The sequence below is a fragment of the Trachemys scripta genome, chromosome 8 (genome assembly GCF_013100865.1).
Source record: "Trachemys scripta elegans isolate TJP31775 chromosome 8, CAS_Tse_1.0, whole genome shotgun sequence".
In the NCBI taxonomy this organism is placed as follows: domain Eukaryota; kingdom Metazoa; phylum Chordata; order Testudines; family Emydidae; genus Trachemys; species Trachemys scripta.
In genome coordinates, this window is record NC_048305.1 from 10330444 (window position 1) to 10348433 (window position 17990).

General features: G+C 41.0%; 1 protein-coding gene across 7 annotated transcripts in view; it reads left to right on the plus strand.

Annotated features, from left to right (window-relative positions):
* The window catches only part of TRPC7 (transient receptor potential cation channel subfamily C member 7), a 118408-nt gene that overhangs the window by 66081 nt on the left and 34337 nt on the right, over nt 1-17990 (plus strand). For all 7 annotated transcript variants that reach the window (XM_034780438.1, XM_034780437.1, XM_034780439.1 and 4 more), the window contains 3 exons: nt 436-652; nt 11756-11989; nt 15987-16251. In XM_034780438.1, the coding sequence (XP_034636329.1) occupies nt 436-652; nt 11756-11989; nt 15987-16251 (716 nt within the window). The remainder of the gene's footprint in view (nt 1-435; nt 653-11755; nt 11990-15986; nt 16252-17990) is intronic.

The window sequence follows — 17990 nt, forward strand, 5'->3', positions numbered from 1 at the left end:
GAGAGGAGAATTAGGTCCAGACTAGTCTGATACACTATGTTTTCATATCTCTATATCTATATAAAAATAAACACAGACGTATATAAAATATAGATTTTTGTTCCTTTCTGCCTTAGAGTGAACAGGACAATTTAGATATCATGCAAACATCTGTGGGGAGTAAGAGAGAAATGGAACATTCTAAGACCTACAGTTAGCCTAAACGAATAGTTAGCCTAATTCATAATGCCCTGCGCATGATCTGGAAGCAGCAAAGAACAAACTTTCTATAGACTTGAATACATGAAGAGTAGCTCAGTTCTGGAGTTTTCAGCAAACTTCCAAAGAATAAATACTCTCATCTGTTACAGAGAAAAACACTTACAAACATGGGAACTAGACCAGGAAAATAATAATCATCATAAAACCTTTGTCTTGTACACATTTTGTTTTCAGCTGGGACGGATCCTCCGAAGCCCTTTCATGAAGTTTGTGGCACATGCAGTTTCTTTTACAATCTTCCTTGGACTGTTAGTAGTGAATGCCTCAGACCGGTTTGAAGGAGTGAAAAATCTTCCCAACGAGACCATCACGGATCATCCCAAACAAATATTTAGAGTAAAAACTACTCAGTTCTCATGGACAGAATTACTAATCATGAAGTGGGTTTTAGGTAAGTAAAAATTGTATCATCTTTTAATCCTGCAGTGAAGTCCAGGATATCATGATGGGAAATAACTGAAGAATTGTCGGTGGTGATCTGCCAAAGAAAAACATTCAGAGATAAATGTGGATCCCAATGAAGTATGTGGCACAATAGCATTGACTTCAATAGGGTCAGGGGACAGCTCTGTCTTGGTCACAGCTGCTGAATGCACTCTGACAGATGCATACTTTATTCTAGTGATGTTGAATGCCTCAGGCAAAGCCTGCTCTGTTGGTTTAACTGGGACATCTCTTTCAACCCATAGGGAAAAAGAGAATTTTTATAGAAAATGCTTGTTCTCTACAGGTTTCTCTATTGGTTTTTAGAGTAATTTCTATAGAACCCTGTTAGTTTAAATTCTGCTAAATTACACACAACTTTTTCAAGAGGGGAATGGTAACGTAGCAAATGAACGAGAGCCTGGCAATCAAATGGTTTAAAAGAAAAACAAATGATGAGTGAAGCACTGGAATAGGTTCTATCTGAAATGATTAAAGAGCAAGGCAGATCCATTTGGATGACTATTGCCAAGCATTAAGTTAAGCACGTATTGTCCATGGGGAGTGTTTTTGTTTTGTTTGTTTTGTTTTCCTCCTTCCTCTGAAGCATCGGAGGTGGCCAGGGCTGAAGATGGGACATTGGACAGGATGAGCCAGTGTTCTGAAGTGACACTGAATGTTCCCTCTCTTTCGTGTGCTTAGCTCACGGTCTAACTGATCACCATATGTGGGGTTGGGAAGGAATTTTTCCCTAGGCCAGATTGGTAATGATCTGCTTTGTTGGGGGGAAGGAGAGGTTGTCTTCCTTTGTAGCATTGGATGCAGGTCACTTGTTGGGATTATCTGGGTATATCTCACCTTATCAATTCCCTGCCATTGCAGGGGCCTCAGGCATTGGTGCACCTGTCTCTCCTATTCCCTGCCTGTGGTCTGGTCTCCTGTGGGACCCTCCCCACTCATGGGGTTCCAGAGTGCAGGCTCCAGCCCAAGCCCGAATATCTACAGTACAATTTTACAGCCAGCCCCACAGCCCAAGCCCCACGAGCCCGAGTCAGTTGACACAGGCCAGCCACGAGTGTTTTATTGGATATTGAGTTTAGTGTGTAGCTGCTCGGCGGTGTTGGTGGCCTGTGATGCACAGGCAGTCAGACTAAATGATCTGATAGTCTCTTCTGACCTGAAACTCTATGACTTTAAATAGAGCCATAAATTAAACTACTGATGAGTTTCAAATATGTTTGTAGTGGTGTTTGAAGTCCTGCAGGTGGAGACGATATTGATCTACTCGCTTACTGCTTACTTACCACTTGCAAGCCCCACTACCCTGGAGCACCAGTCTCAATAGGCTTACCTTATTGATTCTGACTTCACAGTAGCTAATTTCCTCAACATATTGGTCTGATGTGAGAGAAGAATCAAGGCTAAATAGCTCCCTAGTTCTATGCAAGTGGTTGGAATTACACCCGTGTAAGAGCAGAATCAGATCCCTTATATCTCTTGGCTTTCTCTTAGCCTGGTCACAAATGTATTATTCTCTGGCTTTGCAGTAAGCAGAATTACCTACAGGATATTGGATAGAGAAAAAGAATAGCTGGCATACTGGACAGAATAATGTATGAATGATTTATTTTTAAAGCGATATTAAAAGAGTTTGGAGGAGATGATTAGGTTTTGGCCAGGGCATTCTTTTTATAGGTTGCAGGTATCTGACTTCTTGCGGTAGGAAGAAGAAAACATTAACTGAAAGCAAATTATTTCAGTTTTCTGGGAGAAGGAAAGCTGGTTCTTTGTACAGACTTCTGAGGTATAATGAGATTTTCTGATTACATCTCTATTCTCTCAGAATAACTCCCCACATCCCAGCACCAGCATGCGCTGTATTCTTTGGAGGGGGAACCTACCATTTCACTCGTATTCCATTCACATTATTTCAGTGAAAACAAGAGGTTATAACCAAATTACCCTTATCCTGCACCTCGTAATGTGATTGTCCTTAAAAGAGTGCAGTTGGTTGGAAACTAGGTGGGTTCAGAAGCAGATGTGGGACTCTAATTGTTATTAAGAGTTTTCTGGTGATGGCAGTTAGAGAGCTTTACTGGGTTACTTGCCTTTAGCACCATGCACTTTCTGACTGCTCTGGTTCTGGTCACAGCAGGCAGGTTTTTCATCTAACCATGTCGTCAGATTCTGTAACATTCCATACCCACCTATCATACTCATATTCACATATCCCATTTGTTGCTGGGCTTGTTTTTTGGAAACATTGGAAAGAACCTGTGGTGGTGACCATCTTTTCTAGCAGCTCCTCTCTATAGATCCAACAAGCCACCTCCCGCGTAGTGAGAGTATGTAGCAAAACAGAGCATGGTGAGTAAGGGAATACATTTCACTACACTGAAAGGTGCAATCCCAACACTTCACCACAGACTTGGGCCAAAGCCCACTGGAGAAAATAGAAAAGCTCTCAGGAGGTTTTGTCTTCAGTGGATTTGGGATCAGTCAGGCTCACACAACTTTTATTAATGTAATTTGCTATGCTACATATTTATTTCTCTCCTATGTTGCACTGAACTCATTGCCTCAGTCCATTTTCATGGCAATGAGCCATTTTTTTTCTTAAAAAGTTAAAATAATAGTTCACGTGCATTAAGGCCCACAAGTTCTAGTTACAGCAGTTACCCTTAAAACTTGTTTGGTTTTGGTTAGCTCAATATTTGCAGCTAAAATGACCACAGGTGATAACTTGGATACTATAAATGCTGAGGTGGAACGATTTAGATAGCTCAGCCATTTTCTTAAGTGATTAGCTCACATTCAAGGGGGACTACCACAGTATCCTTAAGGCTGGTTGCGTATTTTCTGTCACAATTTTTCTTTCTACAAAATTGGATTTTCAACTAAATGAAAATGTTTGCCCAGTGTTTGATTTCCTAGACATTTTTCAAAAGGCTCAAATCCTGAAATTTCATGGCCAAAACCAACAAGAATTTTTCAATGTTCAGCAGTTTTCAACTGATTGTTTTTCGGTGTTTCCTGAAAGCTTTTATTTGTTTATTTTTGGGGGTCTGAAAATATTCTAGTTATTGACTGGCAAAAACTGGAATATATTCAAGTGGTCTTTTTTCAATAAGAAGTCGAAATTTTCCACTGGACATGTTTTTTTTAAATTTTCCCTGGGGGAAAAACATTTTCTGACTAGCTCTAATAATAATATTAACCAAAATTCAGTTAGAGGGACATGTTTCTATGGCTTCCACTGTTTTAGTTATATCCAGTGTCTCTGGTTCACTACCCATCAAAATACTGCTACCTACCAGTGCGGTCTGGTTTAGTTATTAAATTGATTAAAACTGTGAGCTAGATTCTCAGATGGTGTAAATTGGCATCCGTCCATCAATGGAGTTAAACCGATGTACACTAGATGAAAATCTACTCAATACATGTTCAAAATAACTTATCAGATTTTTGCCTCTTCCATGCAAAGTTCCACTGATATTTGTGCTTTTAAGCCTCCGGAAAGGAAGTTCCATCCTTGGTGTTAACACTGTTTTCATTAGTGCTCTGTCTTTCTCAATCACTGACTCTTAAGTCCTTGGGAGGAATTGCTGTTATAAATGCTAGCCTTATTTTAACTTGATCTAAAGTATCTTCAAGGGTTTCACATATCGAGAGGGAGTGAGCATTGTGGTACTTATGGTACTTGTGGTACTTAATTATAGTCAAAAAATAAGTCATCCAGATGGCTGTTAGATGGAAATCTGAGAGTAATGAGAGCTGTACTTCAAGGATGGAGTACCTGGAGAGCTGGTGAACTGCCTTATCTCTTTATGTGAAATTATTATGGATAAAGATCCCACACATAAGCATACACAGAAACACCTCCCAAAAGAGAGACGAGTGCATATGGCTGCTGAGGTATATTAACTCCAACACCTGTGTGCCAGATACACACATCTGGAAATGTAGGGCATTACAGAGTCCTCATTGCGCAGTTACTGTACCCATAGTGAGCTGTGGAGGTATCCACCAGGAATGAAGTTCACCGTACAAATAAGAGGCATGATTTTCTTTCTCACTACTCTGCTTTTAACTCATATCCTCCATGTTTCTGTTTTTGTTTTCCTTCCTCCTTCATCCTATGACAGTGATGATGAATGCTGATGACACATAACTTGTTTCTACTTCAGCCAGTCATTTTCAGGTAATTAGTTCCTGGTCCCTTGGCCTTTCTTTTTGGGAAAATTGGCTGGTTGAGTTATCTGGCTTCCATCCAGTAAAATAATGAGAAGTGTTAAAAGTGGCAGTATCCCATGACAACACGACACTGTTAACTATTGCACAGTGGCCAGGACACTGTATGGTCTGCAAAGAAATCTTGCTGGAAATACAAAATCCACAGAAGATTTTGACTTAAGTGTACATGTGTTGAGAGCAAAATAATCCACGGTAAAATTCAGGTTAGAGTTGGACAAAGATGAGAATTCTGCCTTATGTTCCCAACTATACACAGCGAGGGTGATAATTTACAATAGACCCATCCCATAGTTACTGTCTAAACTTGACCATTTCAAAGGAGGGAGAGAAAATCGTGTTTTAGGCGGTGTTAGCAGTTCATCTGTGCAACATTCTGCTCTCAAACACACACAAAGAGCATGATTCTCCATAGCCCTGCAACTTGTATAGTCATTTGCCCCAGTGCAAACTGGGTGTAGAACATTATCAGATTGGAATCATAGTGTTTGACACCCACATTGCCCAGTGCATTTCAGCTGTGCTTGTCCTACCAGTGTAAATCTCCCTTTGACATCAATGGGAGCTCCAGACATGTGGAGTAAACACACTCCCAGAGCTGAGAAATACAATAACTCCTCACTTAACGTTGTAGTTATGTTCCTGAAAAATGCCACTTTAAGTGAAATGATGTTAAGTGAATCCAATTTCCCCATAAGAATGAATATAAATAGGGGGGGTTAGGTTCCAGGGAATTTTTTTTTTTTGCCAGACAAAAGGCCTTATATACATTTTAAACAATTTTAAACAAGCAATTTAATCCAGGTATACGTTTTAAACAATTTTAAAGAAACAGTGTAATACTACAATCATCCCTGCTGTGTATGAAGCTTGGTTGAGGTGGTGGAGTCAGAGAGTGGAAGAGGATGGATTGTCTGACTGCTCCTCTTGCTGTTCTTGCAAGCACAGGCACTGACCCTGCTGGGGGCAGGGGGCTCAACCCTCGGCCCATCCACTCCATCCCTTCCCCCAAACCCCCACCCTTGACCCGCCCCTTCTTCCCCCCCCCACCTCCTCCCCCTTTACTTCCTCGATCCTCCCCCCTCCCTCCCCTCCCTTCTGAACGCTGCAAGCCAGCTGACTGCCGCAGGCAGGAGGCAGGGGAGGGAGGGGGGAGACGCGCCGAGTCCTCGCTCCTCTCCCCTCGCCTCCTGCCCTGGACAATCAGCTGGTTCGCGGTGTTCAGGAGGCAGGGGAGGGATGGGGAACCTGCATGCCAACTCCTTGCTCCGCCCCCTCCCTCCTGTCTCCTAAACTCCGCAAGCCAGCTGATTGCTGTGGGCAGGAGACAGGGGGAGTAGGGGGAAGGCGCTGATCCGTGGGGTCTGCCAGCGGATGGGAGGCGCTGTGTGTGTGTGTGGGGGGAGGGTGTAGGGAGGCTGCCAGCTGTGGAGAAAGCAGGCAGCCAAACAATGTAAGAGTGGAGCATTGCACAACTTTAAACAACTTTAAATGGGCATGTTCCCTAATTGATCAGCAACGTAACACCGAAACAACATTAACCAGGACGACTTTAAGTGAGGCGTTACTGTACTGTGATGATCTGAGAGGAGAATTGTGCCCTTTCTGTACATGTTTCCAACAGTACTCACAAGTTTGCTTTTAAGGCATGTCCTTTACTGCTCTTGTCCTTCTGCTGCCTGTTTTAGCTAAGATCACTCCTTTTATTGTCTTTAGGTGAGAAAGAAAGTCCCTAAGACTGAGATTTTCAAAGGATGCTGGGGGAGTTAGTTACCCAGTTCCCACTGAAATCCAAAAAGTTTTATGTAGAAAAACAGAAATCCTAGAGCAAAAGCAGTTGCACAAGTTAAGCTCAGAACAGATATATTCTGAATACAACTGCTCTCATTAACCACACAATCACTTTTTCCCTGGGAGGGCTCCAAATCTGTCCACTATCTGTCCACAGCAGATCTTTGGTGATGTATGGTATCAGGACAGTAAATTTAATAATTAGTGTAAAAGTCACTTGCTGTTCCCTATAGTATACAAGGGGTTAGTTTTTCCTTTTCTGTGCTTCCTCTATGTTTACTATCTTGTTGCTGTGCCTATAGTCTGGCTCTCCTTTCTTTACTGAACCTGGAATGAATACAGAGGTGAAAGTAAGCCAGTAGGGGCCGGTACCGAGGACCGGTAAGAAAAGGTGCAGTCTGACTCCTCCTCCAGCCAGGCTGAAGATGCTAAGCTCCGTGCTTTCCCCCTGCCTGGTTCTCAGCAGCGGCTGCAGGGGCTCCCCTCTAGCTTGCAGCAGGGAGCAGGGAGACTGGCTGAGAGGGAGAAGCAAGCCTACCCCCTGCATAAGAGTTTAAACTAGGGTGACCAGACAGCAAGTGTGAAAAATCAGGACAGGGGGTGGGGGGTAATAGGAGCCTGTATACGAAAAAGACCCAAAAACCAGGACTGTCCCTATAAAATCGGGACATCTGGTCACCCTAGTTTAAACTCTCAGCTGTTCCCTGCGTGGTTCAGCCCCCGGGGTTAGGAGCCGTTTCTGGCATCCTTGTTAATTTCACTCACAGTTGCTGGGGGTTGGGGATCGGGGGGAGGGTGTGTTTGACCATGGCAAGAGCAGTTCTTTTCTGCCCCCGGGATGAGGGGCTCTCTCCAATACTAATATACACAACAAATACAATAGGCATTTGGCTGCACAGCTTAAATCCAGAGCTAATAAAAGCAGGTTTGGAAGGGGAAAACTCACTGTCACCTTGGTTTCTCGGCTCCTCCCTCCCCTGCAGCCGCTGCTGAGAGCCAGGCAGGGGGAAAGCATGGCCTAGCATTGGCAACCTGGCTGGAGGAGGAGGGAAGACACGGAGAAAAATGTGACAGTGAGTTTTCACTTTTTCAGGCTTATTCCAATATTAAAGTTTTATTACAGACAGTATTTTTAGTAGTAGTAGCAGCTTTATTTTCTACATCTATGTCATGCAATGGGAGGGATCCATGAAGTAGGTAGGAGAGGTGGGTTGCTTGCGATTGGACCATATGGGTAAGAAATGTAAATTACTTTCACCCTTGCCCAAACCCCAGGGCTCCCAGCCGCCTCTGCAGCTGGTACCTCCGGCGGTGATTTAAAGGGCCCAGGGCTCCTAGCTTCAGCCGGATCCCCGAGCCCTTTAAATCCTGATTTAAAAGCCTTGGGATTTAAAGGCCCCACCTCTTCCGGTAGAGGCCATGCCTCTTCCGGTTGAGGCCCCTCCCCCTCCGCAGGACTCTGGAGTACTGGTAAGTCCTTTAAGTTACTTTCACCCCTGAATGAATATATGTGTCAAAAGTGGTACTTCCGATGTATTTGCCCATTGGGAGAACATTCATAAAATAAAAGTGGAAGCTATGCATCAGATTCTGTCCTCACATGCATTAGTTTCATTGAGGTTTCATGGATGTAACTTGGGGCAGAATTTTTCCCTGTGCCTTTCACTTACACGAACTTCAGATGACCCCAAAGCCAGCACAATTATAACAGAAGAAATAAAATGCCATCAATTTCTGATAGCTGCTAATGGTCTAGTCCTTCACATTCTCATCCTGGTCATCTTGTTTTTATTGCATCCTATGGTTTTCCATGCCATGAATCTGCTAGCTGCTTTAATTAATCTACAATACTTTTATCTAAAGCAAAGGTTTTGTAAACCTGTCTGAATTTATCATTATGCTCTTCTGCTCTCTTGCATAGACTTTCTGCAACATAGTTATATAGAATGATCCTCAACCAGCAATGATTGATGTAAAACATGGGTCGATAATGTGATACCTTTATGTAGTCATGATTCTAATTGTACTCGTTCTACTTAATTTTGCACATTTCTTTCTTCATTAAGTATTCCTACTGCAAAATCCCTGTGGTTTATCATAGTTTAACTAACCTAGACTAGAAACTAATTATGATGGGTTAGTTAATATTCAAACCGGGAGCAATTTACATGGAAAGATATCCCGCAAATAAATATTTCCTGGAGTGCTTTAGTGGACAAATATAAATCCACAAAATGGACTAGCCTACAGGTTAGTATTCACCAATTACTGAGATTTTTTCAGCTATAAATGCACTTCTTTAATATTTCATCCTGACTGTGGGCCAGATCTGGAGAACCTTATTCAGAGCCTAATTCTTCCACCTTTCCATGAGGCTATTTGCTACTAACTGCTACTGCACATGAGTAAGGGCTGCAGAATCAGGACCTTGGATTTTGCTCAGTGAAGCTGCCATTGACTTCATCTGGAGACCCGCCTGAGTGAAAAGGCTAGCTCATGCCTTTTGAATCCATGTGAGGTTCCCTACATATATGGATCTCCCCTGGTCTCTGCAAAGGGCACTCCATAGGTCTGAACATGGGAGGGAGAGAGCAGGCAATGGGTGAGCCAAGGGAATACACATTGTCCTCTCTTGCGGCCTGGAGAGGTTTCTCCCAGACTTTTGATAAAGTCAGAAGTTATATTACAGTTGGCAACTCCTCCTCAGCAGTGGGCAGATCTAGAGGAGTCCCTTACAGTGCAGTTCAGCTCCTCCAGGGATCAGAGCCAGAACCACGTGGGGCCAGAGCTACCTCAGACACAGGGCCTCGATGCTGAGGAACTTGCACCCGACCATGGATCCTTGAGATCTTGAGATCCCTACAGAGCTCCAGGTAGTTGTATGGTCTATGGGCCATGCCATCTCTTTCTTCTGGAACAAAGCCTGTCCCCTGATACAAGAATGTGGGGAAAAATCCTCCAGAGGGAATCCAACATATTTCCTTCCCCCTGCATGGGTATTAACCCTATAGAGGTCTAGCTGCATCTCCATAAGGCCCTAAGGATTTGACAAGTAACAGGAAAAACCATCAAAGAAAAAGAGCATTCACCACTGAGTAACCAGTCTGCTAATGACACATGCCAGCAGACTCTTGGGTACGCTGGCTGTGTCTGACTCATACCAGCAATGCTAATTACTGTCTTTTGTTTTATCGAGATGAAGCTGGTGGCTTTTATGCCTGAAAGAGGAAGACTTATAGTATTGGCTGAAGCCTGGTATAGTTCTAAACTTCCCCAAGCAGCTGTGATACTATAACTGAGTAATGACTAGCGGGTCTGCATTGCTGGTGGATTTCCACCTATCATATGAAGCAGCTCAGAAAAAAATTAAAATTCTTGTTAGTGTGTGAAACGTATTTTGTAAATAATCTGAATAGAAGGGCCAGAACCAAGACTCTAAGCCCCTCCTGGCCTGAATTTTGTTATGGGGTTGTCAGAGGATCTGAATTGTGCTGTTGGCTGTTGGGGTAACTCTTTATTAGACCTGGTCCTAACAGATAAAAAGGAACTGCTCACCAAACTATAAAATTAATGGTAGCTTAGTTACAAGTGATCATGACTAACCCTAACCCGGGAATGGCGAACCGTGGCCACTGGGAGCTGCGGGCGGTCATGCCTGCCAATGGTCAATGTAAACAAACTGTCTTGCGGCCTGCCAGCAGATTACCCTGATGGGCCGTGTGTGGCCCGCAGGCCACAGGTTGTCCACCACTGGTTTATGCATATCTACATGGGGAACAAATATTTATTAATGGGCTCTTCAATCTAGTAGTGAAAGGTGTAACACAATCCAATGGCTGGAAGTTGCAGCTAGATAAATAAGGTGTAAATTTTTGGCAGTGAGGATAATTAACCACTGGAACAATTTACCAAGGGTTGTGGTGGAATCTCCATCACTGATGCTTTTTAAATCAAGAGTGGATACTTTTCTAAAAGATCTGCTCTAGGAATTATTTTGGGGAACTGCCCCAAATTCCATCTGAAGATCAAAGCAAAGGCTTGTGAGTTATGGATCAGAGTTCCATGTGGATGAGCATTCCAACATGTAGAAGTTTATCTGAACTTCTAAATTTAACAAGAAGTCTCATGGAGAATGGACTTCCTCATGAGATAGCTAGCATTTACTGTTGCTGGTCACATTAGAATTAACTAGTTTGGGGGGAGGGATAGCTCAATGGTTTGAGCATTAGTCTGCTAAACCCAGGGTTATGACTTCAATCCCTGAGGGGGCTATTTAGGGATCTGGACCAAAAAAAAAAATAGCTGGGGATTGGTCTTGCTTTGAGCAGGGGTTTGGACTAGATGATATCCCGAGGTCCCTTCCAACCCTGATATTCTATGATTCTAACTTTCTCACATTATTATGGCAGGTTCTGCTTCCCTTCCCAACCAGCACCTGCAGAAAGCTACAACCATGTGTCCCCCTACCCCTTTTTTTGTGTGAGCATGGGGGGCAGGAGGGAAATTCAAAGGAAACTTCCAGAAGGTTGGGTTTGTGTTTATTTTAGGAATGGGGACAGGTCTGGGAATTCATAACTTTTCCCAAACAGTTGGATGAGACTCAATTCCATTAAAATACAGTGAGAGGATTTTCTAAAGTTCTCAGTGCTCTCCTGACTCTGCTCCCACTGAAGTCAGTGCGTGTTTTATCATTGCTTTCAACAGGAGCCAAGTTAGGTCAGTACTGAGAACTTTGGACAATTCAACCCTATATGGACATGGCAGCCTTTTAAGTACCAGACTGTATCTTCTTCAAAGTTGGCATTTTTTAAATAACAATCTTAAGAACAAACATGCTCTAAGCCAGTTACTCTGAGAAAATTCATTCCATTTGGGAGTTGGGGAATTATTTGTTTTAATCCTGAAAATCCTCATTAGCCCAAAACCTCATTCCATTTCCAACTGCACCTGTTCGAAAGCCAATAGAATAAAGAATGCACCTTCTGGATTTGATGTCTAAATATCCTATGTAAATATGTCTTTCCCTCAGGTATGATATGGTCAGAATGCAAAGAAATCTGGGAAGAGGGTCCACGCGAATATGTCATGCATCTTTGGAACCTGCTGGATTTTGGGATGCTATCTATCTTTGTGGCATCGTTCACTGCAAGGTTCATGGCTTTTCTCAAAGCAACTGAAGCACAACAGTATGTAGACCAGTACGTTCAGGATGATGACCTCAGTAATGTCACCCTTCCCCCTGAAATTGCTTACTTTACTTATGGTAAGATGATTTTGAGGATTTAATGCTTCCCGTTCTTTCAGGCTAGTGTGTGTGGCATTGCAGAATTAGCAGCTTGCTTCTTCTTTTACATTCATGAAGTTTTTCCAAATTAAAACTGATTATTCTTCTCAGATCTATCAATTCCAGCCATATCGGTAAACAGCTAACATAAGCTAAAGAGGAACAGAGACTTAAGCTTCTCTCAGTCTCTGAACGTGTACTGAGACCAGACTCAATCGTATCATATGTTGACAAAATAACCCCAAGCAACTAATAATCATGAAACCAGAAGGGAATAGAATCTAATTTAAATTACATATAAGGGAATCTGCTCTATTTTTCAAATATAGGAGGCACGCTTTGCTAACAAATGAGTGAGCTGGCAGCTTTATGGTCTTATCATTTGGCAGGTGGAACTCCAATTGAAGTCATGGAAATTCTACATATAAAACGATGCAAGGACTGGGCTTTTAGCATAAAAAGATGAACCACTTATTTGTAACAGTTTGTATGAAAAAAAGCTTCCTGTTTACTTTGAGTTGTTGTTGCCATGCCTGCATATGTCTTTGATCTCATTCTGGATAAGCTAATATATTTTATGACTAGACATGGAACATCAGACTAGTAATATAGCATGCCTCCATTTAACGACTTTAGGTTAAATATTCCCCACCTAAGAAAAAATTGCAGAAGAGGAACCAAGAAAGTGCATTCAGAAGAGGATAAAATTAACAAAATACTGTGCAAGAGTTTCCTTTGCTTTCATTCCTCAGTGACAGTTTATGAGAACAGGCCAATATGTCCACATCTGAGAAACAATCTCTTGTCATATCACATATGGAGGGTAACCTATGATCCCCTCAGTTGTACCTTGCATTTCTGCACATATGAAAAGCAAAAGCAAGTATGGGAGCAAATTCTGCTCAGACTCGTATCCAATAAAACCGTATGAATGATTTGCTGCCCAGAAAAGGAGCTAAATCCTTAACAAATATTATCTATAACAATGTTTGACCATCTGTAATAGAAAATATGCATACAATAATAAAATTATTCTTTAACTTCTCATATGTAGGTTTTAAATATTTGAGGGGCGATCATCAAAGGCATAAAGGAGAGTTAGTAGCCCAACTCTTATTGACTTTCAATAGGAGTTGACCACCTAAATTGTGCTTTGGCTGACATCCTAGCCCCACTGAAGTCAGTGCACATTTTACCATTGATGTCATGGGGTCAGGATTCCACCTTTAGTGCTTTGGAAAATCTTCACCTTGAAGTCTTCTTTTTTCTAAATAATAATGAGAGTGGGAACCGCTGTAATATGCAGTTGACAAAATATTTCCTAGGATTCAAATGGTCCTTCCTTAGGTTTGAAAAATGAATAAAAGCTTTGCACTTAGGTTAGGGTTGGATACACAGCATGGGGACAAGCCCCCACATTCCTACCAAATTTAGAATTACCTGCCTAAAAATAACCCAAATCACTAATGGAAAAATGGATCAGATCCTCAGCTGGTGGAAACCAGGATAGTTTGCTCCATTGAAGTCAGTGAAGCAATGCTAATTTACAACAGAATAAAGTTCTAGCCTGTGTGCACAGTCCTAATATTTACAAATAATTACATTTTCAAACACAGTATTTGGAGATAAGCTTCTCTCTCAATCACCGGACAAAATTTGATGACGCCTGAAATTGTTACATTCTGTTTTTCTTCTTTCTGCTTTGCTGCTGGAATATTGTAAAAAAGTCTTTTGTTATATGGTGAGGAGCTCCATCTTGTGGAAGCATTTCATTATTTATAAACCTTTTGTCATTTTTACCCTTGGGAAAAACCTGTAGAAAAAAAGTCAGGGCTGGGGGAGGGAGAGGAATTTTCCAGTTAATAACCTTTGGTTGATATTTAATCCAAATGTATTTTCTCACTGTGCTTGAAGAAGGATCTTTTATATTTTATATATACACACATACATACCAGGGAGATTTCTATATAGTTTATCCATCCATAGATTATTATTTACCCATCGCTTTTAGGAAGAGTTTTACTGAAAATTGTGATTTTCCCAGGCTACGTATTTTCAATTTTCACCACGTAATAGGAGCATCAATTTAACAAAAACTATAAACAACAACATTTTAAATGATAACGTGTGATAATTAAAAGCTTTTTAATACATGAAGTTATATTTTAATTTGTTTGTTATGACAAAAACTTTCATGGCTTATATTTTTATAATACACATCCAATTATTGTACGTTTTTTAAAGTAATTATAAGTCAGGTGATTAGTCATAACGTATCGAGCTGTAGTGTTTGATGATAGAGGTTGCATGGAAAATGGGTGTTAGTTGCCTCGTGGTAAATTGCAGTCTTGTAAAATGAAGTGAAATAGCCTGTGCATAAACAATTCAATTATTATATATGTAAAATTAAATTTAAGTGCATCTTTTTATGTTCAGTTACTGTTTTGATCCTCAGGAGTTCATGCCATATGCCTTACTTAAGGAGTTTGATACGGAACTATCTATTATGACCTGGAAATTTTGAAAAAAAAATCTAATTTGTACATTTATTTATTTTGCCTGGGGAGATGAACAAGCTTGGATGATTTGCTTCTTACTTGGTGGTTGTTGTTAATTATATGACTATCCAACTTTGAAAAAGAGCAAAACCTCAGAAAACCACTTCCTTCTGCTTTTCAATGGAAACTAACAGTGTTAAATTATTTTCTAAATCTATTATCTCAAGTAAACACTAGAGAAATAAAGCTTTTTTTTTTTTTCTCCAACATTAGAACTGTTTGCTGCAGTGTGCTTAGATAATATATATTTTCCTTTCCATTTCTTTTAAAAAACTACAGATAAAATCTTGGCCCCATTGAAATCAATGACAACAAATCCCATTGACTTTAATGGAGCCAGTATTTTGCCCTACTAATTCTTGGTTCCAAAGTAATATATTTGTATTAAATGTTAGTTATATTTATTCATGAACTTTGGTTAGTAAGGTAACAATGGGTTGTAAACTGATATAGAACAAACTATAAACTAATATGAAAACATTCCCCCCCTCCACCCCTAATATTGACTAAGCATAAACAGGCAGTTAAAAATGTAGCCAGCCTCCTGCTTTAAGTTCAGAACTGAACTTTACAGATATGCTGCAGGGAATACTCTGCTTCTTTTCATTTCATCTGGGTTCATACAAATAATACTCAACTTTATTCCTGTGTATTTAAATATGGTACATGTTTTAGTTTTGGGTCAAACGCCTTGTATTAAATGCTGAGTCTCAGTTCATGCAAAAGAACCCCTTGATGCTTATATTCAAAGCATATTCAAAACCAGGTAGATTAGACAACTGATTTGTATGCATATAGTATCAGCAAGGAACTTGTTAAAAGAAATGGCTAAATTGTCAGTTTTTTTAATTAAAAAAGTTAACACAATATAGATCTATTACAAGGTTTGGTGGTTCGATTGGCTTTATCTGAACAAATCCAAACCTCTTCGATCTAATCTCATGAGGACAGGTTTTGCCATGAGCTGTTTAGTCCTTGAAGGTTACGTTACATTTTGTGTATTTATATGGTGCTGTTAATTCAGTAATTAAAAGCTGGAAATTTTCTCATCAGTGAGATTCTGATCCACAATGACAAAACTCCCATTGCCATCAGTTGGAGCAGGAGATGATGATGCATTGGACTGGGAGTCAGGGAATCTGGGTGCTGATTCCCAGTTCTGCCCCTGACTGCCTGTGTGCCTTGGGTAAATCACAGCAAACTTCCTGAGCCTCGGTTTCTCTAGCTGAAAAATGTGGCTAATCATTCCTATCCATCTTTGTAAAGCACTGTGAGACTTGCAGATTCCTAGTAGATTCCTACACTTTTCGTTCCAGTCCTGGTCAGAACCGAGACCCAGGACCTATTTTATGGGTCATTTATATTTATATTTCTAACATTTTCTGTTACTAATAGCTTATATATGTGTATTGTTTCAGCCAGGAACAAGTGGCTTCCCTCGGACCCTCAGATCATATCAGAAGGACTATATGCAATAGCTGTGGTACTCAGCTTCTCCCGTATTGCTTACATTCTTCCAGCCAATGAAAGCTTTGGCCCTCTTCAGATCTCTTTGGGAAGGACAGTGAAGGATATCTTCAAATTCATGGTCATCTTCATCATGGTGTTTGTTGCCTTCATGATTGGAATGTTCAACCTTTACTCTTACTACCTTGGTGCAAAATATAACCCAGCATTTACAACGTGAGTACCTAGGAAAAGGAGGCTATATAGATTATAGTTCTAGACCTAGTAGTATCCCTTACTGGGCTGCCTCATATGTAACCTGCATGCCTTCTGCGACTCATGTCGTTTGCACTATATTGCTGCATTGTTTAATTATTTCAAGTGGTGATGAGGGCTCTAACTGCATGAATCCATTAGAGCCAATGAAAGGTGCATGGCTAAAACCTGGTGCAATGTTTAATAAGCAGAAAGGACCCTCCATCCAAGCCCTCTTTTTTTCTTTCCCCCTAAATCCAATCATCTCTGACCCACCCAGTCACTCAGTTCCTCCCCTCTTCCTTTACATTTTATCTCCCTCAATGCACTACAAGGCCTGTTTTGGCTCCCAAAGTCCCCTTAACTTCACTGTATATTTATGGTAGGGTCCCACTGAGTCTAGCAGTCTCTGCTAAACTAGTTACTGCTGAGCTTGCAGGCTTTAAAATTTCCCTGGGTCAGAGGTGCCCTAGAATATATTGCAGACTTCTGACATTCTTGTCTCGGTTACTGTTTGCCTGGAAGTGCTGCACCTTAAGCTGCTGTTTCAATTGATTGGGGAGGTTCAGACTTTGGCTGGGAGACCACTAGTACAGCCTCCAGTTTTGATGTCCTATCCCAGATCTCTTTCAAAGAGTGTGCAGTCTGCAAAAAAGGAAACCCAGTAACTCAGAATCTGTTATTTCTAGGGTAAAACACAAGCAGGAAAATGGTTCTTTGAGGTGAGTGGAAAGAGCAGAGGAAATTTTCATAAAATTATCTTGACAGCAGTGAAAAAGAAATCCTTTTGTATTTTTACCTTTAAGAAGAGCAGTCAATACAGCAGGCCATGTTGCGTTTGTGATCAGCACAGAAAGGATTAAACACCTAATTATCATCCAAAAGCTACTTCTACCAAAGTGTATGTAAAATGATGAAGCAGTAAAATTGCACACGTTTTGCATCTGTAATTTCACACCTGCATGTACACCTCTCCCCCGATATAACGCGACCCGATATAACACGAATTCGGATATAATACAGTAAAGCAGTGCCCTGGGGGGAGAGGAGGGCTGCGCACTCCAGTGGATCAAAGCAAGTTCGATATAACACGGTTTCACCTATAACACGGTAAGCTTTTTTGGCTCCTGAGGACAGCGTTATACTGGGGTAGAGGTGTATCTAAAGAACCAAGTGTCTAAAAAGTGCTATTGATGCATTTGAAAAAAAGCAATAAATAAATAACAGTGGGGAATATAAGACAGGGAGTTCCACATTCCCTAAATCAAGTGCATTTCTCAATAGAGAACACCGTGAAGACATGCATAATATCCTGCCAGTATATGGGCAAGATACAAGGAAAGATGCTGACTAGGTTGCTCGTGATCTCCCTCTAGTGCCCATCCAATAAATCAACAACCTTGAGAAGCTGGAGGTTGTCTGCATTTTGTAGTTGTTTGCTGTATATACTGTATTACAGCTGCTTGAATGTTGCAACAAATCATTCCTCAAATAATGTACTTCAGTGGCTCTACAGTATGTGCAATGGCTGAATAATAGGACTGTAAGTGAGAAGTGGTTCCTCAAAATATGTCTGACTTTATTCAGGCTAAGCTATGATGTTTGATATCACACCTGTCATTTGGAGACTAGATATGTGGTAACCAATTAGTACTCCTATATGCCAGAATCTAATAACTGTGGGCTATATATTCCCATCATCATCAAAAATAGCAGGAAGG